The following is a 24,393-nucleotide window of genomic DNA, read 5'->3' on the forward strand; positions in this document are numbered from 1 at the left end:
GAAGGGTCAGGATGAAAAGAGGGACAGTAAAGATGGGCGAGGGCCCAAGGCGGAGGGAGGGAGGGAGGGAGGGAGGGAGGGAGGCAAGGCCGAGCTCCACACACAGGATGCAGGAAAAGTGATCAGCTCACTCACAGCTGCGGGCGTGCCCGCCAGGACACGGCAACAACGCAGTGATGACCTGTGGCCTTCCTGGGTGGGAGAGGCCTCGACCCTGACCTGCCAGGCCCTCAGGGTCAGGAGTAGGGACCACCCCCCTGCCCCAGGGAGGCTCCAGGCCTCAGGGCCCAGCTTATCTCTGATGGAGAAGAAAGAGGGGACCTCTCTCGGGCCTCTCTTGGGTGAGGTCAGGAGAGTACAGGCTGCCACCTCCTGGCGAGGGAAGTAACCTGGCAGCCGGAAGGGCCTCCTTCCGTGCCAGCTCCTCGCACCCAGATTCCCAGGGGCAGCTGCCCAGGTGAACTCCGGCTGCTGCGGGCAGAGGGCCGGCAGGGAACAAGTGAACGAGCGAGTGGAGGGGAGGGGGCGGATGAAGGAACGGGGGCAGGGGCAGGTGAGCGGGCGACGTCACAGAATGAGCAGTGAAGGGAGTAGGGTGGGGCAGGCACGCTCAGAGCCGAGAGTTCAGGACCCAGCGAGTGGACGAGTGGACGGTCAGAGCCAGCTCCACAATGCCCGCCCCCCTCTGTGCGGGGAGACCGGGGGGGTGGAGGACCCGACCGTGCTGGGTTCTTAAATAAAATGTATTTGGGCCAGTGTCAGGTTTACAGGGAAGTCGCAGAGAGAGTGTCGGGGGTCCCCACATGCCCCCCCACCCCCCACCCCGGTTGCCGATGTCTGACATGGGTGTGGGCACTTGTCACCACACACCGGTCCATGTCGACCCGTGATGGTCAACTCTGGCCGTGCTTTCCTCTGTGTCCTCAGTTTCCCCCCCAGGCTCCTTTTCCGCCCCGGGACCCGTCCAGGACAGCTCAGCACGCTGAGGGGCCTGTCTCCGTAGGCCCCCTGGGGCTGTGACGCTTTCTCATGTTGGTTTGATGACTTTGAGGGCTTTCGGGAGGGCGAGGCGGGTGTTGGCAGGCGTTGGCAGGATGCTCTCTCCGTTGGGGTTGCGAGTTTGGGCGAGGGCCACAGGGGTGCCCTTCTCATCACGCTCTCAATGGGACCTGTCCCCAGGAGGCGGACCTTGCTCACCTGGCCGAGGTGTGCTGGTCAGGTTGCCCGGTCCGTCCTGAGCCCTCTAGGCCGGGAAGGAAGTCACTGTGCACAGCGCCCCCTTGGGGTGGCGGCGAGGCATCCTTCCCTGGTGGTGTCCACGCTCAGCATTTGGGACCCTCCTGCACGGGCAGTCTCTCTCCTTCCCCGTCCCTGTGTCTGTTCAATCGTCCCTTCATGCTGGGTGGGTTCACGGATACTCGTGTGATAACAGGGGGTTATAGACCAATACAGCGTCATCGATTTCTTGCTGAAATTCTTCCAGTTTTGGCCCCTGGAAGCTCCTTCACTTGGCTCATGTGACAAAACAGATTTCAACTAGCTAATTAATTATTGGCTGAGGGAGAGAAAGAGAGAAGACAAGGAGGTCCCTGGACAGCAGATAACATGTCACACACATGCAGATGTGCACACACATGCATGCTCATGGGTGCACGCACACACAAGCACATGGACACACATGCCCACACTCACAGAGGCATGTGCACACATAGGTGCACACACAGGGCACAGGAACACATACACACATGTGCACACACATTCACGCATACGTGTGCACATACACACGCGCACAGAAACACACGTCCACTCCCGTGCACCCACACTGAGACCCTGCATCTCCATGGACATGACGATCGGGGGCAGCCTAGGCCAGTTTGTGGTGGGGTCTGATCGTCAGGGTGAGGTCTGGGTGAGGGGAAGGCAGGGGAATCTGTCCCTCTGGGCCAGCTGCTGCTTTAGGGTCCCTCCTGGCTCCCACAGGCTGCCCTTGGGGACGAGTGGGAGGCCACCTCAGGTGTCCAGAGGGGTAAGTGGCCGAGGGCTGGGCAGGGCCAGTGGCTTCCTCCGAGGCCACTTCCTCTTGCAGAGGGGGTTTTGCAGAGGGGTCCTGGGGGCTCACAGGGCAAATGCAGTGGTACCTGGACTCTGCCAGCCTCCCCGTCCCAGCCTGTGGTCACAGGGAAAGGGGGCGGTGGTCAGAGGCCCGGTCAGTCTCCACACGGCCAGTCACCGAGAGCCTTGTTATGTGCCCACAGAGGGGTTTGGCGCCCCTTTCGGAGGACACCGCGTGGACACCTTTGCCAAGTGCTGGGCGTGCACAGTAAGTGCTCAGCAGGGCAGGCCTGGCTCCCACTCCAAACATTTTCCTCCGACTCAGCACAGAGGGGCCCCGGGAGCTAGCCACCAGCAGGTGACCACGCCGCTCTCCTCCTCAAACTGGGGAAGTGAGGCAGACACAGCGCGAGTGGCTCATCTTTAGGGAGACGGGGTCAGGCTGCTCACACCCTGATGCACCCCCCTCGGGTCACAGCTGCGCCCACACCTGCGCCCGGGCCACACCTGAGCTCCCACCTGGGGCGACGCCACAGGCCCACCAGTGGCATGGGGGCTCCCCTCGTGCCCCTGCAGACTCAGAGCAGGTCCGGGAGCACCCCACATCGCAAGACGCGGAAGGGGGGCAGCCCCAGCACGAGAAACGAGCCATGCCTGCGGCCCCACCCCATCAGCAGCGGCCCCCAAGGTGCAAACTGAGCAGGACTGGACCCAGATGGTGGTTTCACCGCCTGTCCCCTCCGGGGCCCACGTTGGCCCCCAGTGGCCCACTCACCATGACCCACATGTGTTTATTTATTTGAGTTGGCAACCCTGCCCCTTCTTAGGGTTCCATCAGAGGCCCCAATGTGGGTGCGAGGGAGGGGCGAGGGACGGACCCGCCCATGTGGGTGCGAGGGAGGGACCCGCCCCACCCTACCCCGCCCCGCCCCGCCCTCAAGACGGTTCCGCTCATTTGTGCAGCCGAGGCGTTGAAAAATCAAATTACCTTTTTTTTTTTTTTTTTTTTTTTTTTTTTTTTTTTTTTTTTTTTTTTTTTTTTTTTTTTGAAGCTGGAAACGGGGAGAGACAGTCAGACAGACTCCCGCATGCGCCCGACCGGGATCCACCCGGCACGCCCACCATGGGGCGACGCTCTGCCCACCAGGGGGCGATGCTCTGCCCATCCTGGGCGTCGCCATATTGCGACCAGAGCCACTCTAGCGCCTGGGGCAGAGGCCACAGAGCCATCCCCAGCGCCCGGGCCATCTTTGCTCCAATGGAGCCTTGGCTGCGGGAGGGGAAGAGAGAGACAGAGAGGAAAGTGCGGCGGAGGGGTGGAGAAGCAAATGGGCGCTTCTCCTGTGTGCCCTGGCCGGGAATCGAACCCGGGTCCTCCGCACGCTAGGCCGACGCTCTACCGCTGAGCCAACCGGCCAGGGCCAAATTACCTTTTTACAGATTTTGTTGTCACAGAACTTTTCAGATGGTGTTAATGTAAGAGGACGCTTCAAGAATGATGTTTACCATTAGACCCTGCGGCCCAAATCCCTCCCAGGATGACGGCCCTGGGCAGACGCACCAGAAGGTCCAGGCTCTGCTTGCACACACCCCCCCCCCCCCCCGTGAGACCAGGAGCTCACCCCCTACCCCGGGCGCCCTCTGCTCCTCACCCACCCCCTCCCAAGGTGTCCTCTGTGGCCAACCCCAGGGCCAAGGTCATGCCCTCCTGGGACAGGCCTCCAATATCTGTCAATGTTCTGGTGTCTGGGGCCAGGGCCAGGGCAGCAGAAGCTGGCAGGAGCGGGCGTTTCTGCCCTCCCCTTCCTGCCTGCCCTTCTTCCGGGGCACCTGGGTTCTTAGGGTGTGTTGACAGGCAGAGGGGCGGATGCAGTCTACCTCCTGGGCGGGCAGCTGCGGTCTGAGGCCCCCACCCAGCTGGAACCCGCAGTGGGAGGGGAGGGGCGGAAAGGGGAGGAGAAGAGTAGAGAGGCGAGAGGAGAGCGCACAATGGGCCCTTGGAGTCGAGTCAGGGTGGCCAAATGCCAGCTGCTGGTCACCAGCTTCTTTGTCCTGGTAACAGGCAGGTTGGGTGGGCAGGGGGGTGGGAGCCGGGGCAGCAGGGGAGAGGGGCAGCGGTTGTGTGGCTACCCCCAGCGCAGTGGTCCCTCCCCCACACAGACCACCCTGCCGTCCCCATCCTGCCCGGTGGACATGCACATGCACCCGGGGTCCCTGGTGGTAGAGGCCCTGAGTGACCACTTGGGTGGCTTCCCCTGTTGGCAGTGCCTGCCCTCCCATTGGACAGTCCAAGGCCTGGAGGGGGCCTGAGCATGGCTGGAGTACGGGGTTCAGCGGGAGGGCTGCCTGGGGGCTGGCAGGTTGCTGGGGGGGGGGAGGACGCGACTGCTGGAGCTGGGGTCAGCCCTCTCCCCACTCTACAGACAGAGTGCTCCAAGGCCCCTGGTCCTCGGAGAAACTGGACAATGGGTGTGTCCTTGGTGTTGGAGGGGTGGGGTGAGTGTGTGTGTGTGAGTGTGTGTGGCAGGGGTGTCTAGGCAAAGGCCTCCCTCAGACCACCCCATGGAAACACCTGGAAGCTGAGCCTGTCTCGCGGGAGACCAGGAGGCTGGGAGGAGGGCTGGTGGGGGGATCCCTTGGGTCTGGGCGTGTGCCAGCCCAGCCCTGCCCTGCCCCACACTCTGGGTCTGCCCACCCAGCTGCTGGGCCTCCTCGTGGCCAGCATGGCTGTCCTCACCTACCTCGGAGCCCACTTCGCCGTCATCGGCCGTGCGTCCCCAGTGGGGTCCCCCTACGAGGCCGTGCACCGCTGGGGTAAGTGAGGCCCTGGGTGGCCACTGTTGGGGAGGGTTCCGATGGAGCTGGACTGTGACAGGCAGTGGGGTCCCACCGCACAAACCTGGAGTCTGCAGTCCAGGAACACGAGGACAGGATGTCCACTGGCATCTGGAGCCCAGCCTCTGTGCCCTGGAGTGGGTGTTCCCGCAGAGAGGGGCTCACCCTGGGAGAGGCCATGAGCAGCTCTCAGGGATGAGAGTGTCCCTCCAGGGCCTGGAGCTTAGGTGTAAGCACCAGGGCAGGCAGATGTCGGGGTCACTGAGACCCTGGGGTGGGTGGCGGTCCCAGCCCCAGGCCTTGTGCCCTCTACGCCCCACGTTTTAACCTTCACCCTGAACCCCAGCCTCCCTGGAGCAGGAAGCCTGAGTCTGGACTGATAAGATTACAGCCACACGTGACCCCCTGTCTGTCACTGAAAGCATGGGCTGGGGGTGGGTGGGCTGTAGCTACAAAGATAGCCCCAGCCAGTAGAGCAGGAAGCAGAGGTGGGGGGCAGGGCCTCCCCCTACCTTGGGTGCTTCTGAGTGTGGAGAGAAGGGGGAAATGTGGTGGGCGGCACAGCCCTGCCTGATGGGGACACGTGGCGTAGCCAGAGCTCCCAAAAGCCCAGCACACACACACACACACACACACACACACTTATTTCGAGTAGATTTTAGACCCAAGCTCTCCACACTAGGGCCCCTGAGCTGGGGCCTCCTCCTAACTCTGCTCCTCTCTGTCCCCCAACCAGCCTTCTTCACAGGGATCAGCCTGGCAGGGCTCCTCATCCTGGGGGCTGTGCTGAGTGCCGCAGCCACTGTGCGGGAGGCCGGGGGTCTCATGGCCGGGGTGAGTCTTCCATACCCCAGCACCCTCAGCCCCCAGATTGGAAGCAGGAATGTCAGAACCTATATATGTCCCGAAGTGCCTGTCTCTGCCCAGTGGATGGAGGGATGTGGACGGATAGGGGCCAGGCCCCTCCCCTAGACACCAGCCAGGCCCCTCCCCTAGACACCAGCCAGGTCTCTCCCCCTAGACACCAGCCAGGCCCCTCCCCTAGATACCAGCCAGGCCCCTCCCCTAGACACCAACCAGGGCCCCTCCCCTAGAGACCAGTCAGGTATTTCCCCCTAGACACCAGCCAGGCCCCTCCCCTGGGCACCAGCCAGGCCCCTCCCCTAGATACCAACCAGGCCCCTCCCCCTAGACACCAGCCAGGACCCTCCCCCTGGACACCAGCCAGGACCCTCCCCCAGACATCAACCAGGGCCCCTCCCCTAGACACCAGCCAGGCCCCTCCCCCTAGACACCAGCCAGGCCCCTCCCCCTAGACACCAGCCAGGCCCCTCCCCTAGATACCAGCCAGGCCCCTCCCCCTAGACAACAGCCAGGCCCCTCCCCCTAGACACCAGCCAGGCCCCTCCCCCTGGACACCAGCCAGAGCCCCTCCCCTAGACATCAGCCAGGCCCCTCCCCTAGACACCAGCCAGGCCCCTCCCCCTAGACACCAGCCAGGCCCCTCCCCCTAGACACCAGCCAGGCCCCTCCCCTAGACACCAGCCAGGCCCCTCCCCTAGACACCAACCAGGGCCCCTCCCCTAGAGACCAGCCAGGTCTTTCCCCCTAGACACCAGCCAGGACCCTCCCCTGGGCACCAGCCAGGCCCCTCCCCTAGATACCAGCCAGGCCCCTCCCCCTAGACATCAGCCAGGACCCTCCCCCAGACATCAACCAGGGCCCCTCCCCTAGATACCAGCCAGGACCCTCCCCCTAGACACCAGCCAGGACCCTCCCCTAGATACCAGCCAGTACCCTGGCACCTAGACACCATACCTGCTCTTCCACGGTGGCTCACCTTAGTCCTGCTGCTCTGCCTGCCAGCCCCGCCTCCTCACTGGGCTCAAGCTCCTCCTCTCTCTCATTAGCTGGGGCGCAGCTCCGCTGATACCTTGCTCTTCCTCTGGCTACCATCTGGCACAGGCGTGATGCTTGGGGTGCATGGAGTTCACAGCCTTTCTTCCTCCACTCCACCCAGGAGGCCCCCGCTTTGCTGCCTTCAGCCCTGGGCCAGAGACCCCCAAAAGCAAGTGCAGGGGTGGAGGGGCTGTGCTTTCCCCCAGTAGTGACCAAGCCCTGGCACTGTCAGGGTTCTCAGCCCAGCTTGTGTCATCACATATTTGTTGAGTGACTCCCGGTCATACCCATTTCCAAGGGCAGGAACAAGGTCACCTGCGCCCGGAGAGCTGCAGCCCCAGGCCGGCCAGCGTTAGATGTGCTTGGGAGCAGAGTGGGGTCAGACAGCTCCAACCCTAACAGGGACCCCATAGGCAAGATAGGGCAGGCCTGGGTGTCCGCTGTGACTCCGGGCTGGCCTGTGCAGTCCGGCTGTGGCCAAGAGCCCGGGTCAGCGATTTTCAACTGGTAGGTAGCACACTAGCGGGCTGCAAGAATTTTTTAAACGTGCAATACCTGCCTGACCAGGTGGTGGCGCCGTGGATAGAACATTGATCTGGGATGCTGAGGTCCCAGGTTTGCAATCCCAAGGTTGCTGGCTTGAGCAAGAGGTCACTGGCTCAGCTTGAGCCCCTGGAGTTCAAGGCACATAGGCATAGGAGCAGCAATCAATAAACAACTAAAAGTAACACAAATTGATGTTTCTCATCTCCCTTCCTGTTTCTGTCTCAAAACAAACAAACAAACCAATACCTGACAGTTTCATCAGGGGCACTGACCTCCTGTCCCTTAGACTGTAAAATAAAAATAAAAATAAAAGACAACGGTCAACACAATAGTTGCCATTCAGTGTAAAGTGAATCAAAATGATCCTTTTCAATTTTTTGTCAAATAAGCAAAAAATATATATATATTTGGTGTTGCTCCAGAATTTGAGCAATTGGTTTCTGTGAGCCGTGAAAGGTTGAAAATCGCTGGCCCGGGGGGGGGGGGGGGTGTGAGGGAGGAAAGTGGAGGGGGGCAGCGGCTTGACCCCCAGAAGGGGGCCTTCAGGTGCGGGGCCTGCCAAAGGGCCGTTCTTGATTTTTAGCACGAGCTGCCCGCAGGGCCCGCAGAGTGGGGGTCCCAGGGAAGGCGGCCCAGCTGCAGCGTTGGACGCCAGGGGGCGCCCGGGGGCTGGCTTAAGGCCAAGTCGGTCGCCTGTTTCCTGTGTCCCTGGCTTGGTCTCGCGAGTTCAGGCCTGTTCTTGGCCCCAGCCAAGGGGCCAGGGCTATCTGTTCCCAGCTCCCCTTGACTCCTGCCCAGCCCTGCGCCCTGCGCCCCGAGCTGTGGGCAGGAGTGCAGGGAGCATGTGCCGAGGCCAGCAGGGCTGTCCCATGAGTGTGTCCCCATCCCTGCCCATGGCCCTCTGGCCTGGCCCCGCGGGCCGCTGGACCACCTGACCCTCAGATACCTGCCCGCTGAGTTGCGTGTGCGTGGTGTGTGGGGCGTGTCTGCGTTAGTGGACACATAAGTAGGGGCCTGGGGAGCGGGGAGATCTTTCCCAGTGCGCCCGCGGCTCCCCCCCCCCTTCCTGCCCCCTCCCGCTCCAGCCTCTCCCCCAAACCGGCCTCTAAAACAGGAAACGAAGGAGCTTGCCAGGCCAGAGCGCTAAGCTCGCGCGGGGCTTGTTGCAACGGGGGCTGAAGGAAGCCATTTCCATTTATTTACGGACTTTTGTTTAGAACGAGGAGAATGAAACGGGGCAGGGTTGGGGGGGCTGGCGGAGAACCCTCTGCCCTCAGACTCTCTGCCTTTTCTGCAGAGTGGTGGGTGGAGACGGGGCGCTGGATGTTCTCTCCTGAGGAATGAAACGGTTTCTGGAGAGGGCTGGTCCCCTGAGCTGGCTCCGGCCCCCAGCCTGGGAGGCAGCCTCCGGTGATGGCTTCCAGATGGGGAAGGTGGCCCTCAGCCAGCCAGGGAGAAGGAGGAGGGGAGGGAGGAAGAGGGGAGGGAGAAGGAGGAGGGAGAGGGAGGAGGAGGAGGGAGAGGGAGGAAGAGGGGAGGGAGGAAGAGGGGAGGGAGGAGGAGGAGAAAGAGGGAGGAAGAGGGGAGAAGGAGGAGGGAGAGGGAGGAGGAGGAGGGAGGAGGAGGAGGGAGAGGGAGGAGGAGGAGGGAGAGGGAGGAAGAGGGGAGGGAGGAAGAGGGGAAGGAGGAGAAGAGGAAGGGGGAGGGGGCCTGGGGGGGAAGATGGGGCGTGAGGGAGAGGGAGGGGAGGGAGAGACACCTTCAAGGCCGTCCTCAGCCTGAGGCCTGCAGACGCCCCAGCAGGGCCTGAGCCCAGGGCAGGAAGCAGACGGACTGTCTAAAATCAGAGCAGAATGGGGCCCCTGTGCCTGCTCCCCTCTCACAGAGCTACCCGGCCCCTGCCCCCTCACACACGCACACACACGCACACACACACACACACACACACACGTGCGCGCGCACACACACACACACACATACGCACACACACGCGCACACACACACACACACACGGACTATGTCTTCGTCCCCGCCTGGGCTGGCCAGCGTCCCTGTGTCTGTCTGCATCTGCAGGCCTCTCTCTGTTCCATTGGTCACTGCTTCCCGGACGTAAGCAGCCTGCTCCAGGCTGTGGGCAGTCCTGGAGAGAGGTATGAGAAGTTGACCAGCCAGCCACACTCAGGGTGACCTCCAGCAAGGCCGGGGAGGGGTGGCACAGACCGTCACGTGGGGCCTGGGGGACGCCCCGCCGACACCGGAGTGTGTGAGAGCGCACAGTGGCCCGGCTGACCCTGCAGGTCCAGGGCAGCTCACTGGCCTGGCTCCCGGTCCACGGTGACCCTCTGAGGCCGCCCACAAAGGGCACTGAGGCAGGAGCGCTTTTTTTCAGGGGAGGGGCCCACAATATTCAGTGGCTTCTGCGAGTTCAGAACCCCTGACCCTGGGAAAGAGGGCAGAGTGTGGGGGGGGAGCTGGGGCCGGGACCACATTCTCCAGGGGACGCCTGTCTTCTCCGACACCGGGGTCCAGGCCGTGGTAGGAGTGAGGGGACCAGGGTCGATGGGCCTCTGGGAGGAGCAGGGTGGGATGCAAGGTGGGAGCTCCCCTGCAGGGGTGGGGGTCACACCATCTCTGCACACCCCACCTGCCCTGAGCTCCTCCCGGGTGGCACCTGGGCTCCCGAGGTTGAGAGTGGCAGCCCAGCTGTAGACGTTTCAAAAAGAAAACCAAGCCAGCTGTCCCTTTTCTCAGAGCACCTGGACCGCCTGACAGGGGGCCGTTTCCCCAGAGCCCCATCCCAGACCCAGAGAAGGCTCTGCCTGGCCCTTCCCGGTCAGTGCCCCTCCCAGAAGCAGTGGTCAGGGGTCTGTCATGCCCGGGACTCACTCTCTACCTGGGGTGGGCGGCTGGCACTGCCATGGACAGGCCTTTGGGAGCAAGACTAGCTTGAGAAGGGCCGGAAGAAAGGGTGGGAACCCCCTGTGTGCTGGCTGCCCGGGGTCCGACCTCAGGCCGTGGGGAGCTGGGCTCAGGCGGCCTCCACAGTCCAGGGGGGTGGCGGCCGTGGGATGACCAGCCCTCCTCCTTCCAGGGTTTTCTGTGTTTCGCGCTGGTGTTCTGTGTCCTGGTGCAGGTGGCCTTCTGGAGACACCATAACCCCACTCAGGTGAGTGTCTCCCCCCACCCCATCACGCAGCAGAGGGTCCCGTGAGAAGGTTGGTTCCATGCTTCCTCCCACCCCCCTGTCACTAGAAGAGAGAGGGGCGGTGTTTGGGGACCACTGTGGGAACATTCTCTGCCTGTGGGTGGGTTGGGGGCAGCAGCTCCAGGGGAAAGAAGGGGGGGGTGGGTACAGGCCTCAGACCACCACCACACTAAGGCCTCTCATTCCTGCCCCCTCCTGACCCGGGAAGATGGCCCCTGGGAGTTGCGGGGGGGGAGGAACAGGGGAAGGGAGAGCCCCTGCTCTCCTGAGGGATGGATTTGGGGGGTGTCAGTGCATCCAGATATTCGCTAAGGGGTCTACACTCCTGATGGGGGGCCTGGCCAGGCAGGGAGAGATGCCTGCAGGGGTGGGGGGTGGGGTGGGGACAGGGTGTCCAGGCCACACCCACAGGATCCTGACCTGCCTAGAGACTGTGCTCTGAGACCGGGCTTCTAGGTGATGGGGGTGGGGGAGCCCAGGTACCCTACTGGTTCCATTTTCAATGTGGGCTCTTTCCTGGGGACATTCCTGTCGGTGGTGACTGGGTCCACACAGGAGGGGTCTGTCTCTCTGTCCACTCAGCCCACGTCCTCGGGGTGCTTGCTGTATCAGCAGGGTGTCCTGGGAGGCTCAGAGCTGAGAAGCCACCTTCCCAGCTCCCAGGGAGGGAGGGAGGGAGGGAGGCCCCGGCTCTGGGACAGTTCAGTCACACAGGGCCACAGCCCCCAGAGAGCGCGCCCAGCAAGCAGGGCTTGATGCCCGCCGGCACCCGGTCTGTCGCGGGTACTCACCCCAGACAGCCGCTTGGGTGGCAGCCTGGCCCTCCAGAAATCCTGTCTGAACGGGAACTGAGAGTCTGCCTGGGAGGTGGGGGCTGGCACCTTCATACGCAAATCGGACCTCCTTCCAGACCAGAGCTGGGGGTGGGGGTACCTAGGCCAGGCTCCCCTGGTCTGGGCGGAGGAAGTGGGTGCCCAAGAGGCTGAGAGAGAAGGGTCATGGGTCCCTGAAAGGCTCACGTGTGGGTCCAGCTCAGCCCCAGCCCCTTTGATCTGGGCAGGACAGTCCAGACTCTCGGTGCTGGGGTCCTGAGGGGCCAGGAGGGACGCTGGTGGCTCCAGTCGGCAGGTACCAGGCCAGGGCGCAGAGCGAGGCTGGCCAGCGCCAATATCCTCCCCCAGCCCCTGTGCCGAGTCCCCGACAGACAGGTCAGGCTCCTCCCCTGAGCTGCTCCCCGTTGTCGGGATGCAGGCTCTGCCCCCCAAAGGGGCCTCCTGCAGGGGTGCATGTCTGCTTGGTGCACTCGGCCCAGCCCCTTGGGCCCACCCTGTGCCCGCCCAGCCCTGCAACCCAGCTGCCCTTGGCCGAGAAGCCACAGCTGAGAGGAGGAGGACGAGGCAGGCCTCCCACCCTGGGACCCAGCCGTGGACAGACCTGCTGGCAGGACTTGAGTCCCGACCTTCATCTCTGGGAGCCTAGCCCCAGAGCAGATAGCCCCAGAGCAGATAGCCCCTGGGCAGCTGAGGAGCCCCTGGGCCAGCAGGGGGGGGGGCGCAGAGAGAGACAGGAGAGCCCAGTCCACGGGCGCTGTCCACCCTGACTTCCTGTGACTCTCAGCTGTCCCTTCTCTTCCCACTGGGCCTCAGTCTCCCCATCTGCTCAGTAAAGACGGGCCCAGGAACGCCAAGCCTGGTTGTGCTGGAGCGAAAACTTGGTTTCTGGGGAAAACCTCGTGTGAACAGCAGGTGATGAGCAGTGACCCCTGCCCTGTGTATCAGGAGTCCCAGCGGCCCAGCCCCTGTGTGTTCGGGGCATCTGGCTGCTCACGCCCCAGCCCTCGAGTGGAGAGGCTTGCAGAGGGCAGCCAGGTCAGGAGACCTGGTCGTGCTGTGTGCCCTTAGGTGTGTGGCCACCCTCTCTGGTCCTTGCCCTCCTCACCCTCTGAAACGGGCCTGGTTTCTCCCTCCTGTGCTCCTTGGAGTTGACTCGGCTGAGTCGCCGAGTCCTCGTGGCGGTCATCCCTTTGGACTGCCCTGGGAAGGGCACAGGCCCAGAGCGGGCAGGAGGGGTCACTCCTCAGACACCGTCCAGGCCTCTTGACCCCAAGTCAATGCCTTTTTCCCCAGCTCAAGGGTCACCCCAAACTGCCCACCACCCCGGCATTATCTGGGGTCACCCACCTGTGACCACACTAGAAAAGGAACATTTCCTCTGGCTTTTGGAGGGGCTCGGAGCCCCCCAAAAAGCACCTCAGCTCTCGGTGGGGCGGGCCAGCGGTCTTGCTCGGACTGGCGTTAGACTCATTTTTCCCACCCCCCAACCCCCAGCCGGGGTCGGGTCACAGCATGGGTGGTCCCGGTCAAGACGGCTGCCAGGGTGCTCTGGGGCCCCGTCCAGCGCTCTGGGGCACTGCAGACCCTCCCTCCTGTCTTCTGTGACACCGTGTTTACAGCTCCAACCCTGTGCAGGGCAGCAGGGAGCGGGGCCACGGGCCACAGTCCAGCCGGGGCGCCCGCTGACGCCTCCCAGCTGGTCCTCTTCTCTGCCCCAGCCCCCACCCCCCACCCCCGCCTCCATCCTCCACTAGAAGTCGTGTTGGTCTGGCCCATCCTCCAGCTAGAGCCCTCAGGGGTCACTTCTTAGAGCCCTGCTTGACCGCAGGCCCCTGCTTGATGGACCCCGTCTGCCTTCTGGCCGCAGCCTGGTAGGCACCCAGGCCCGCCAGGGGACGAGGCGGCCTGGGGAAGGAGCCCCGGCTTCGCTGTCCTGGGGTCAGCCTCCCCAGCCGGCGCCCTGGGGCGCTAGTTCACCCGACCGGGCCTGTGTCCTCTTCCATCCGTCCGTCCGTCCGTCAGAGGAACGTGGAGACCCCGACCGCCAAGGGGGGGCTACGTGGCGGGGGAGGCAGTGCGTGTGAAGCGCTTAGTGGGAGGCAGTGCGTGTGAAGCGCTTAGTGGGGGAGGCAGTGCGTGTGAAGCGCTTAGTGGGGGAGGCAGTGCGTGTGAAGCGCTTAGTGGGGAGGCAGTGCGTGTGAAGCGCTTAGTGGGAGGCAGTGCGTGTGAAGCGCTTAGTGGGAGGCAGTGCGTGTGAAGCGCTTAGTGGGGAGGCACTGCGTGTGAAGCGCTTAGTGGGAGGCAGTGCGTGTGAAGCGCTTAGTGGGGGAGGCAGTGCGTGTGAAGCGCTTAGTGGGAGGCAGTGCGTGTGAAGCGCTTAGTGGGGGAGGCAGTGCGTGTGAAGCGCTTAGTGGGAGGCAGTGCGTGTGAAGCGCTTAGTGGGAGGCAGTGCGTGTGAAGCGCTTAGTGGGAGGCACTGCGTGTGAAGCGCTTAGTGGGAGGCAGTGCGTGTGAAGCGCTTAGTGGGGAGGCAGTGCGTGTGAAGCGCTTAGTGGGGAGGCAGTGCGTGTGAAGAGCTTAGTGGGGAGGCACTGCGTGTGAAGCGCTTAGTGGGCCCACCGGCACCCCAAGCCCAGGTCGGTCCTCCCTCATGATGGACGACGGAGCTGCCCTGGGCTCGCACCGAAGGGTGTTTGGTGCCCAGGCCAGAGCACCCAGGGGCAGGGGCAGGCTGAGCCTCCATCCCGTGGCCCCCACCCTGGGGACACAGACAGGGGCCTTGGCCTTGGTGACAACCCAGGACAAATAGATTCCAGCCAAACCCACTTACCCTGTTTCCCTGCCCCAAACCCCCCTCCCCCCACAACCAGGGATCCCCCAAGATGTCCTAAAATGGGGTCAGAACAGCTCACTCATGGGCCACCCTGCAGACGGATGGACAGACAGATGGATGGAAAACCTGAGGACGGGGTGGGGGCGGGGAGGGGACCAGCCACATCTTCCTGTGGCCCCGAAGCCAGGCTGCGGCCCCCCCCCCATGGGGTGGGAGGTAGGGGCCCTGGCTGGCGCGGCCCGCGGTGTGGGGACTGGGTGGGAAGTAGGGGCCCTGGCTGGCGCGGGCCCGCGGTGTGGGGACAGGGTGGCCGTGCGAGGAATGCGGAGGGAGAGGATGATGAATTGCGCACCAGCCGCAGCCCGGGAGCCACAGCGCAGCCCTCCAGTCCCTAGCCCTGGGCGCCGCGTTGGAAATGAATCGCCTGGCTCCACTTAATAATTCATCCCCGGATTAAGTACACCGGCACCGATGGAAGGCTGGGAGGCCGCTGTCCTCACAGCACCCGGCAGACGGCCCTCTCCCCCCCCCCCCCGCGCTGTGGCCACTCCTTTCCTCTCCCTGACTGTCCGGCCACCATGTGTGCTCGGGTCAGAGCAGGCCAGGCCTTTGGGCCCATGGGGCTGGACTGCAGCCCCCACAGGCCACCCCAGAGCGAACCACGCGGGTTTAGCAGACAGAGGGGATGGGGGCACAGCCCAGGTTGAGGGTCTGGAAACAGGAGGGGTGGGGGGGGCGTGGACCGCGCGGGTACCTGGTTTGTCCAGGTCTCCAAGACGTGTAGTCCCGGGAACGAGCGTCCCGCGGCCCAGGAAGCCCATCCTGAGAGGGCGCCCGCTGGAGCTCCAGAAGACGGCCTCAGAGAGCGAGGTGCCCTGGCAGGAAGCACCCGGGCGCCAGGGCCCAGCAGCCTCCAAGACCCCCTGGCGCACCCCCGTTTTCTCCTGGAGAAACACTGGCCTCTAGCACCCCTAGCACCCCCTGAATACAGTGATGGGGGCAGATGGCAGGGCGTGCCCCATTCTGCAGGGAGGGTCCAGCCTGGCCCCACTGCCAGGCCTGGGGACCTCGGGCAGGGGACGTAGCAGTTTGGCCAGGTCAGCTTCATGGCCCCTGCTTGGGGTTGTGGGGACAGACGGACACTTGCAGCTCAGCCACAGGGACTGACATCCTTCTTGACAATGTTACAATAATGACGGCTTGCTCTGGAGGCTGCGGGGCCCTAGGGAGGGAGAGCAGAGGGGGTGGGGGATGGAACGGAGTGAGGAGGGGTTGTCTGAGCTGACCTAGTCACAGCCACTGGACCACCTGCCCCAGGCCAGCTCCGCCAGGACCCCCGCCACCACCAGGACCTCCTCCCATGAGGACACAGTGGCCTGGCAGGTCTCCACTCTCCTTTCACCAAAGGAGGGGACGGGCGGAGTCCGGGCCCCTAGCCACGCCCTGCAGTGTGGCTGCCTGCCCCCCCCCCCACCCAGGGTGCTAACCCACCTTTGAGTCCGGGCCCCTAGCCATGCCCGGCAGTGTGGCTGCCTGCCCCCCCCCCGCCCAGGGTGCTAACCCACCTCTGAGTCCGGGCCCCTAGCCATGCCCGGCAGTGTGGCTGCCTGCCCCCCCCCCCAGGGTGCTAACCCACCTCTGAGTCCAGGCCCCTAGCCATGCCCTGCAGTGTGGCTGCCTGCCCCCCCCCCCACCCAGGGTGCTAACCCACCTCTGAGTCCGGGCCCCTAGCCATGCCCGGCAGTGTGGCTGCCTGCCCCCCCCCCCCAGGGTGCTAACCCACCTCTGAGTCCAGGCCCCTAGCCATGCCCTGCAGTGTGGCTGCCTGCCCCCCCCCCAGGGTGCTAACCCACCTCTGAGTCCGGGCCCCTAGCCATGCCCTGCAGTGTGGCTGCCTGCCCCCCCCCCAGGGTGCTAACCCACCTCTGAGTCCAGGCCCCTAGCCACGCCCTGCAGTGTGGCTGCCTGCCCCCCCCCCACCCAGGGTGCTAACCCACCTCTGAGTCCGGGCCCCTAGCCACGCCCTGCAGTGTGGCTGCCTGCGCCCCCCACCGCCCCACCCCCCCACCCAGGGTGCTAACCCACCTCTGAGTCCGGGCCCCTAGCCACGCCCTGCAGTGTAGCTGCCTCCCCCCCCCCCTCCCCACCCCCCCCACCCCCACCCCCCGCCCAGGGTGCTAACCCACCTCTGAGCAGGTGGGAAGGAAACAGGCTGGCCGACTGACTCTGGGATGACTTACAGATCAATGTCTCAACAGGGAGGGTTAATTAACACCAGGAGGGCGTTTGGGATGGAAGATCATCTAGTTCCTATTGGGGCTCAGGGGCTTTGCAAAAGTCTGGTCAAGGCAGCCCCTCCCTGCCTGCCTGCTGGCTGCCTCCCCCCCAAGTCAGTCCTCCAAGGTGCCAGTGAGGGGTGGTTACCCTTTTCTGAAGGGTAGGTGCTAGTGGCCAGAGCAGGCATTGGTCCTCCATTCACCTCCTCCCCCTGGACCTTTGGGGCACCTCTGAGCGCCCAGTAGCATGTCCCAGCTGTCAGCATGGCATGGGAGTGTGAAGGGAGGTGATGCAGGGCTGAGGGTGAGGCGGGGAAGAAGGCATTAGAGAACAGGGGAATTTAAAGAGGCCTCACCTGTGCCAGGTGACCAGCACCCTCAGAGCAATCCTGGAAGCCTTCCTGGAGGAAGTGAGATTCCAGATTGTCTTTGAAGGAATCATTGGGCATTTCGTTTTGTGGGGCACCTGAGGAAAGGCACAGGAGGGGGTGCTTAGGTAAACAGACACGATGAAGTCTGAGTGATATTGGTGTGAAGGCAAAGCCCGGCCAGGCCCCTGTCACTCAGTATCCTCCTCCTCCTCCATCATCTGCCTAAGGGGCCTCGTTGGCCCAAAGCTGGCCCTGGGTGCCCAGGGCTTCCCTGGCCCACCAAGACCCCACCAGGAGCCCAGCGGCTCAGGCTGTCTGGAATACACAGATGGTTGTGGGGAAACACCCAGAGCACCATTGGGGAGCCCAGTTTCTGACACACGGCCTCTCACGGCCTTCTCTGCCCCACTGCCTGTGTCCAGAGACAGAAGCAGGTGGACAGTGTCCTCAGCTGGCCCTCTACACTCCACAAAACCAGAGCCAGGGTCTCTGCCTTATCCTGCAGGACCCCCTGGGGAGCTGAAGTGGCATTAACGGCCTTTCTCGGGGTGGGGGAGGTCCCCACACTTGAAGTCTGGGGAATCTCTGTGACTGGCCACCGAGGAGAGCTGGGCCCAGCCCTCGGGGAGGAAGAGGGGTATTGGGGTGTCTCTCAGCAGCACGGCCGGGCCCAGCCCTCGGGGAGCCCCCCTGGCGGAAGGAGGAAGAGGGGTATTGGGGTGTCCCCTCAGCAGCACGGGTGGGCCCAGCCCTGGGGGAGCCCCCCTGGCAGAGGGAGGAAGAGGGGTATTGGGGTGTCCCCTCAGCAGCATGGGCCGGGCCCAGCCCTCGGGGAGCCCCCCCTGGCAGAGGGAGGAAGAGGGGTATTGGGGTGTCCCTCAGCAGCACGGCCGGGCCCAGCCCTTGGGGAGCCCCCCTGGCAGAGGGAGGAAGAGGGGTATTGGGGTGTCCCTCAGTAGCATGGCCGGGCCCAGCCCTCGGGGAGCCCCCTGGCGGAGGGAGGGAGAGGGGTATTGGGGTGTCCCTCAGCAGCACGGCCGGGCCCAGCCCTCGGGGAGCGGGCTTCACGGAGACTCTCTCGTTGCAGGTGGAGGATGCCATGTTGGACACCTATGATCTGGTGTATGACCAGGCAGTGAAGGGGTCGTCTGGCACCCGGCGGCAGGAGCTGGTAGCCATCCAGGACACGGTGAGCGTGGTGGGGAGGCCCCCCCCTCACTGGGCAGCACTGGGCTGGTCAGCCTCCCCGTGTGGACTGAGATAGAGAAAACAGGCACAGGGCAGCCCCCAGTCAGCCGCCCGGAGTCAGGGCAGAGTGGAGGGTCCCAGGACACAGGCCACCGATGCCCCGAGGACAAGAGCTCTCTGCCCTCTGCCCTCTGCCCTCTGCCCTGGACGGGGCCGCTCTGGAATGTGCAGGGTGCAGAGCAAAACGGAAGGCCCACTGTCCAAGAATGAGTAAGAGTGGCAAGCTGCGGACAGCACCGCATTACGTAGGGGCCCGGTGAGTGCAGGGTCTTGGCCCGCGAGGCCGACCCTGGCCCTGGCAGGTGTGAGATCCACCAGGCAGGCAGGCAGTGTCAGTGAGCACCCGCTGTGTGGGCTAGGGACCCGCCTTTTCCAGGACAGCCCGCTGGGGGGGGGGGGCATGGTGCCACGTGCCCCCCCCCAGAGGCAGCCGCTCACCCTGAGCCCCAGTCCTGGTCTCTTAGGGGCCTCCAGCTCTCCTGGACCCCGCCTGCTCATTTGGCCGCTTTGTACCTCAGTTTCCCTGTTGGTCCACCCTCCATCTGTTTTTCAGTTTCTCTGCTGTGGGAAGAGTTCTCCACTCGGCCTCCCGGGCGGCGCGGACGCTGACTTGTGTCGGGGAGAGGGGGCTGCCGTCCAGGTGAGGAAGAGGTGCCCACCGCCGGGGGCACAGCCCCAGCCTGGGGCGTGCGGCACCCCTTGGCTTCCCCCAGGCCCTGGGCGACCTGCCCACCAAAGGGCGTGGGGAAGGCAGCCGGGCTGGGTGACCAAGACCCCCACCAGGCCAGGTCCTCCTCCAGGCTGAACGCAGGCTCCATACTCCGTCCACTTTTTCATCCCTTCAGCTCCCAGCCCAGGCTCCCCAAGGCCAGGCGCTGACACCCTGCCCTCAGAAGCCTCTGGAAGCACAGGGCTGGTGGGGGTCGGGGGCCCGTGGGGTGTGATTACGATCGAGGGCCACAGAGCAGAGGTGGTCAGCTCTGCCTGGGGTGGGGAGGAAGGCTGGCATCCTGAGAGCCCCCAAAGGAACCACAGGGCATTCATTCTACAGAGAGCATGCTTCTGCAGGGTTAGCCTGTGCTAATCTGGCCACCAGAGGCTCCAGGGACAGTGAGACCAGAGGCAGGAAGCCCCCTCTTCCCCAAGGCCTGGAGAGGGACTCAGCACCCGTCCCCCCTACTGCCTCCCTCCCCCCACGGCCTCCCCACTCCCTTCCCCCACTGTCCGGGAAACAAACCCACCCCTATCTCTTGGGCTCCTGGCCACCCTCCAAGAAGCAGACAGGAGGATGCAATGGCAGGAGGCCCAGGGAGGGATTCAGCTAACACAGCACCTTCCGTCCCAGAGGGACAGCGCTGGGCGGGGGGCGGGGGGGGGGGGGGGAGGGGGGCCCCGCATGCTGGGGCGGGGGCTACCCGGGGGAGGCTGGTTCATTCCACCCAGGGGGAGGCCTCGGGTCCCCATCTGGACAGCAATGGTAAGAGCCTGTTTTCTTCGTGAACCTCCTGGTCAGCAGAGCCCAACTGTACAGGGTGGGCAGAGGTCTGGGCCAGCTGCAGAGCCGTCCTGAGGGTGGGGGCGGGGGGGGCAGGCTGACAGGGATGATGTTGGTGCCAGATAGTGTCCTGGCCCCAGGCTCCTTCCAACAGGAAGTGGGACCACATGGAGAAGTGAGGCTGAGCCCCACCCCCACCCCTACCCCGGGCCAGGCTGCAGGGCTGTGCCCAGAGCTCCGGGGACCGTTTCCTAGCTGGGACACACCTGAGTGGCAGCTGACCCCAGGAGCCAGAGGTCCGGACCTCCAGGGCAGCCAAAGTCATGGCCCCCATCCTCAAGGGCGAGCAGGGCTGGGCTATGGCCCTGGCTAGTGGTCCAGCACAGCCGGGAGGCCCTGTCCAGTGAGCGTATAAACACAGGGACAGACAGACAGACAGCCACCCAGCCAGCCTCTCCTCCCGACCTGCCGAGCCGCACCCCACCCACCCCGCTCTGCTTCCCCGCAGTGCCAACAAAGGGCACCGTCTGCGTGGTTCAGAGATGGGCATCACCCCCTTTTCCTAGAGAGAATGCTGCTGTGGCTGCCAAGCCCAGGACAGACCTATCACCTGGGGTGGGGCCAGGCCCCCGGGACAGCCTGGGACCCCCCCCCACTCCTCCCCTGGCTGTGTCTCTGCCCTTCCTGTTAGCCAGCACCCTCTTCTCACCCAGGAGCTGTGCCTGGCCCTGGGCGGGGTGCAGGGGACCCAGAGTGACTCCCCGCCCCCGCCCCGGGGAGCCAGACCCTGACCCGGCACAGGCAGCTCAGGCAGGTTCGGAGGAAGCACCTGCTGGCCCCCGGGTTCCGTGGGGGGCTGCCCCGTCTGCTGTGGTCATGCCTCTCTCAGAGCTCTGGGAAGTGCTGCACCCCGACTTTTGGCCTGGGGGGGGCCTGCAGGTCTATGCCTGGGCGGGGGGCGAGGGAGCGGGCTAGGCTGAGGCCTTCATCTGCCCTCCGCTCAGGACTGCCTGCAGAGCATCACGAGCTTCCTGAGGACACACGGACACGTCGCCTCCACCCTGACCAGCATCGGCCTCGCCTCGATGGTACCCCCTGGCCCTCCCCCACGGCCTCCTCCCCGACTCCAGCTGGCAGGGCGGGGCTGACCCCTGGGAGGTGGCCTCGGGGTGGTGGCACCTGCTGGGCTCCCTTCCCTAGACCTCTGGGCACACTGTGGCCCTGCTGGTCCCTCCCTGGGGGAGGTGGTGGCCCCTGCTGGTCCCTCCCTGGGCATGCTGTGGCCCTGCTGGTCCCTTCCTGGGGGAGGCGGTGGCCCTGCTGGTCCCTCCCTGGGGGAGGTGGTGGCCCCTACTGGTCCCTCCCTGGGCACGCTGTGGCCCTGCTGGTCCCTCCCTGGGGGAGGCGGTGGCCCCTGCTGGTCCCTCCCTGGGGGAGGCGGTGGCCCCTGCTGGTCCCTCCCTGGGGGAGGCGGTGGCCCCTGCTGGTCCCTCCCTGGGCATGCTGTGGCCCTGCTGGTCCCTCCCTGGGGGAGGCGGTGGCCCCTGCTGGTCCCTCCCTGGGCACGCTGTGGCCCTGCTGGTCCCTCCCTGGGGGAGGTGGTGGCCCTGCTGGTCCCTCCCTGGGCACGCTGTGGCCCCTGCTGGTCCCTCCCTGGGGGAGGCGGTGGCCCCTGCTGGTCCCTCTCTGGGGGAGCCGGTGGCCCTGCTGGTCCCTCCCTGGGGGAGGCTGTGGCCCTGTTGGTCCCTCCCTGGGGGAGGCGGTGGTCCCTCCCGGGGACGGCTGGTGCAGGTGCTGCCCCCCACCCCCAGGTGTACGCGATGCTCATCAGCTCCTTCCTCTGGTTCGCCATCCGCTCGGGCCACAGCCTGGACCGCAAAGGGACGTATGCCCTGAGCCCCCACTAGACTTCACCCGCCCCTCCCTTAACAGGGGATCCCCAAACCCAGGGCCAGGCTGGTGCTCTGACCCCTGGCCGTGTGGACAGAGGCGGGGGCAGCTTGCAAGTGGACAGACCTGCATACATACCAAGACCTGACCTGACCGGTGGCATGTCCACCAGCACCGAGAGATGGATGCCCCTGGGGTCTCCGAACGACAGCCCCCAGGCCAGGACCTATGATCTTGGGGAACCCCAGGGCTCCCCGTGCACAGGGAGTATGGAGAACCCAGGCCCAGCAGAGCGCCACACACACAGTGACGCAGCCGTCCCTGCCTGCCACTTGCTCCACTCACCCAGCCTGGTCAGTCCCCCTGGCCGGCTGGGTCCCCTCCCTGCCCAGGCACCCCGCGTGCCCCTAGCCCCCTCAGCTTCTCAGAGCCCGCGGCTGCCAGCCCCAGGAGCCCAGCTTGTCCAGCTGCTCCCGGAGGGGTGGCGGGCGCCCTGCATCACCGCCATGACCTTCTGGGCCCGAGTGGACGCTAGGGTGGCCTCGGCCGCTCCAGGACAATGGAGGCTCTGTTTCGACCGCCTGTCCACCCACAGAGGATGCCCCAGCTGCGGCCTCCCGTGCCCAGCACAGGGAGATGAGGGCTGTGCCCTCCGCATCGTGGTGAGCTGGGGAAGGCAGAGGCCCAGACAGAGAAGGGGTCCCCGTCGGGGGTCACACGCAGACTCCATGGAGCAGGCAGGCTGGGAACTGAGTCACAACAGGGGAGGCAGAGGGCAGGCCTGAGGGGCTCTGCTGGAAGCTAGAGGCCGGGCCAGGCCGGGCTGGTCAGGCTGCAGGGCTGAGGTCCACTCGTCTCGGGCCGGGCTGGTCAGGCTGCGGGCTGAGGTCCACTCGTCTCGGGCCGGGCTGGTCAGGCTGCGGGCTGAGCTCCACTCGTCTCGGGCCGGGCTGGTCAGGCTGCGGGCTGAGCCCCACTCGTCTCGGGCCGGGCTGGTCAGGCTGCGGGCTGAGCCCCACTCGTCTCGGGCCGGGCTGGTCAGGCTGCGGGCTGAGCCCCACTCGTCTCGGGCCGGGCTGGTCAGGCTGCGGGCTGAGCCCCACTCGTCTCGGGCCGGGCTGGTCAGGCTGCGGGCTGAGCTCCACTCGTCTCGGGCCGGGCTGGTCAGGCTGCGGGCTGAGCCCCACTCGTCTCGGGCCGGGCTGGTCAGGCTGCGGGCTGAGCTCCACTCGTCTCGGGCCGGGCTGGTCAGGCTGCAGGCTGAGCTCCATTCGTCTCGGGCCGGGCTGGTCAGGCTGCGGGCTGAGCCCCACTCGTCTCGCTGGCTGTCAGCAGGCCACGCTCTGCTCTGAGACCTCGGCACCCCCTTTCCTGTGGCCCCACCGTCACCAAGGCGGCAGTGGTGTGTGGGGTCCTGGGCTGAGACCCTCCCTGACCTGCCTGCTCCTGCGAACTGGAGACGGTCCAACCTGTGGTGACATAAATCCCACCCTGGTGGCCTCCCCGTCAGAGGGAGAAGTCTCATCACATTTCCCGTGATGCCACGTGCACAGGTCCCAGAGGTGAAGGCAGACACTCGAGGTGGGGGGGGGGGCAGCGGTATTCGAGGAATTCTGCCTGCTAACCTCGGCCACCCCCTGGACACACACGCCATCTCTCTGATGAGCTCTAATGATCCCTGAGGATTTCAGCTCCTGCTGAAAAGCCACAGCCCCAGCAGAGCTGACAAAGGAGGCGAGGCACTTGTCACTCCACGGGGTGGGGGGTGGGGGGGCGATCGGGCCTTCCCCACCAAGACCATGGGTGGGGAGGCCTCCCAAGTAAGAGCCATTCTGTGATTAAGCAGCCAAAAGAGTGGTGGGCACACACTGTCGCCGGCCCACCCCTCGTGTTTCCAATCACAAACACAAGGACGCTCCCACCTAGCACAGCAAAGACCATGCCCCCGCCCCCCCCAGCCGGGATCCCTGTCTCCACCAGAAGATACCCCAGCGCCTCCGGGGCCCCGTGGTGGGTGACAGTCTGGGGACGTTCCTCCCCCAGTTCTGTTCTTGTCGACTGGTTTTCCTACAGAGTACAAAATAAACTGTAAAGAAAGCTCCAGCAGGGCCCTGGCCGGTTGGCTCAGTGGTAGAGCATCAGACTGGTGTGCAGGAGTCCCGGGTTCGATTCCCGGCCAGGGCACACAGGAGAAGCGCCCATCTGCTTCTCCACCCCTCCCCCTCTCCTTCCTCTCTGTCTCTCTCTTCCCCTCCCGCAGCCAAGGCTCCAGTTGAGCAAAAAGTTGGCCCAGGCGCTGAGGATGGCTCCTTGGCCTCTGCCCCAGGTGCTAGAGTGGCTCTGGTCACGACAGAGCGACGCCCCAGATGAGCAGAGCATCGCCCCCCCTGGTGGGCATACCGGGTGGATCCCGGTTGGGCGCATGCAGGAGTCTGTCTGACTGCCTCCCCATTTCCAACTTCAGAAAAATACAAAAAAAAAAAAAAAAAAAAAAGCACCAGCAGTAATTAACTCCTATGCACAACAATGGTGGAAGGAGAGACGGAGGAAATAAAAAGCAAACTTAGTTAAATTCTGTAAAAAGGTACACGGCGCAGAGCCCTGGCTGGGTAGCTCAGTTGGTTGGAACATTTTCCCCACGGGCCAGGGTTCGATCCTGAGTCAAGGCACATACAGGAATCAACCAACAAATGCATAAATAAGTGGAACAACAAATCAGTGTTTCTTTCTCTCTCTCTCTTTCTAAAAATCAATCAATAAAAAAATATTTTAGGCCCTGGCCGGTTGGCTCAGCGGTAGAGCGTCGGCCTAGCGTGCGGAGGACCCGGGTTCGATTCCCGGCCAGGGCACACAGGAGAAGCGCCCATTTGCTTCTCCACCCCTCCGCCGCACTTTCCTCTCTCTCTCTTC

General features: G+C 64.6%; 1 protein-coding gene across 1 annotated transcript; it reads left to right on the plus strand.

Moving 5' to 3' along the window:
• Positions 1-3,716: 3,716 nt before the first annotated feature.
• On the plus strand, positions 3,717-24,193 carry TSPAN32 (tetraspanin 32). The gene is made up of 9 exons (XM_066377707.1): positions 3,717-4,107; positions 4,752-4,866; positions 5,624-5,721; positions 10,424-10,498; positions 17,938-18,039; positions 18,652-18,738; positions 20,598-20,681; positions 21,405-22,328; positions 22,791-24,193. The coding sequence occupies exons 1-8, from the start codon at positions 4,042-4,044 to the stop codon at positions 21,498-21,500; spliced, it is 723 nt and encodes a 240-aa protein (XP_066233804.1). The 5' UTR covers positions 3,717-4,041; the 3' UTR covers positions 21,501-22,328; positions 22,791-24,193.
• Positions 24,194-24,393: the final 200 nt, after the last annotated feature.

The sequence above is a fragment of the Saccopteryx leptura genome, chromosome 1 (genome assembly GCF_036850995.1).
Source record: "Saccopteryx leptura isolate mSacLep1 chromosome 1, mSacLep1_pri_phased_curated, whole genome shotgun sequence".
Lineage (NCBI taxonomy): Eukaryota > Metazoa > Chordata > Mammalia > Chiroptera > Emballonuridae > Saccopteryx > Saccopteryx leptura.

Excerpts from the sequence above, each read along its gene's own strand:
- TSPAN32 (XM_066377707.1), top strand. The coding sequence starts at position 4,042 with ATGGGCCCTTGGAGTCGAGTCAGGGTGGCCAAATGCCAGCTGCTGGTC. Across the intron at positions 4,867-5,623 it reads CGAGGCCGTGCACCGCTGGG|CCTTCTTCACAGGGATCAGC; the intron begins GTAAGTGAGGCC and ends TCCCCCAACCAG. Across the intron at positions 5,722-10,423 it reads CCGGGGGTCTCATGGCCGGG|GGTTTTCTGTGTTTCGCGCT; the intron begins GTGAGTCTTCCA and ends TCCTCCTTCCAG.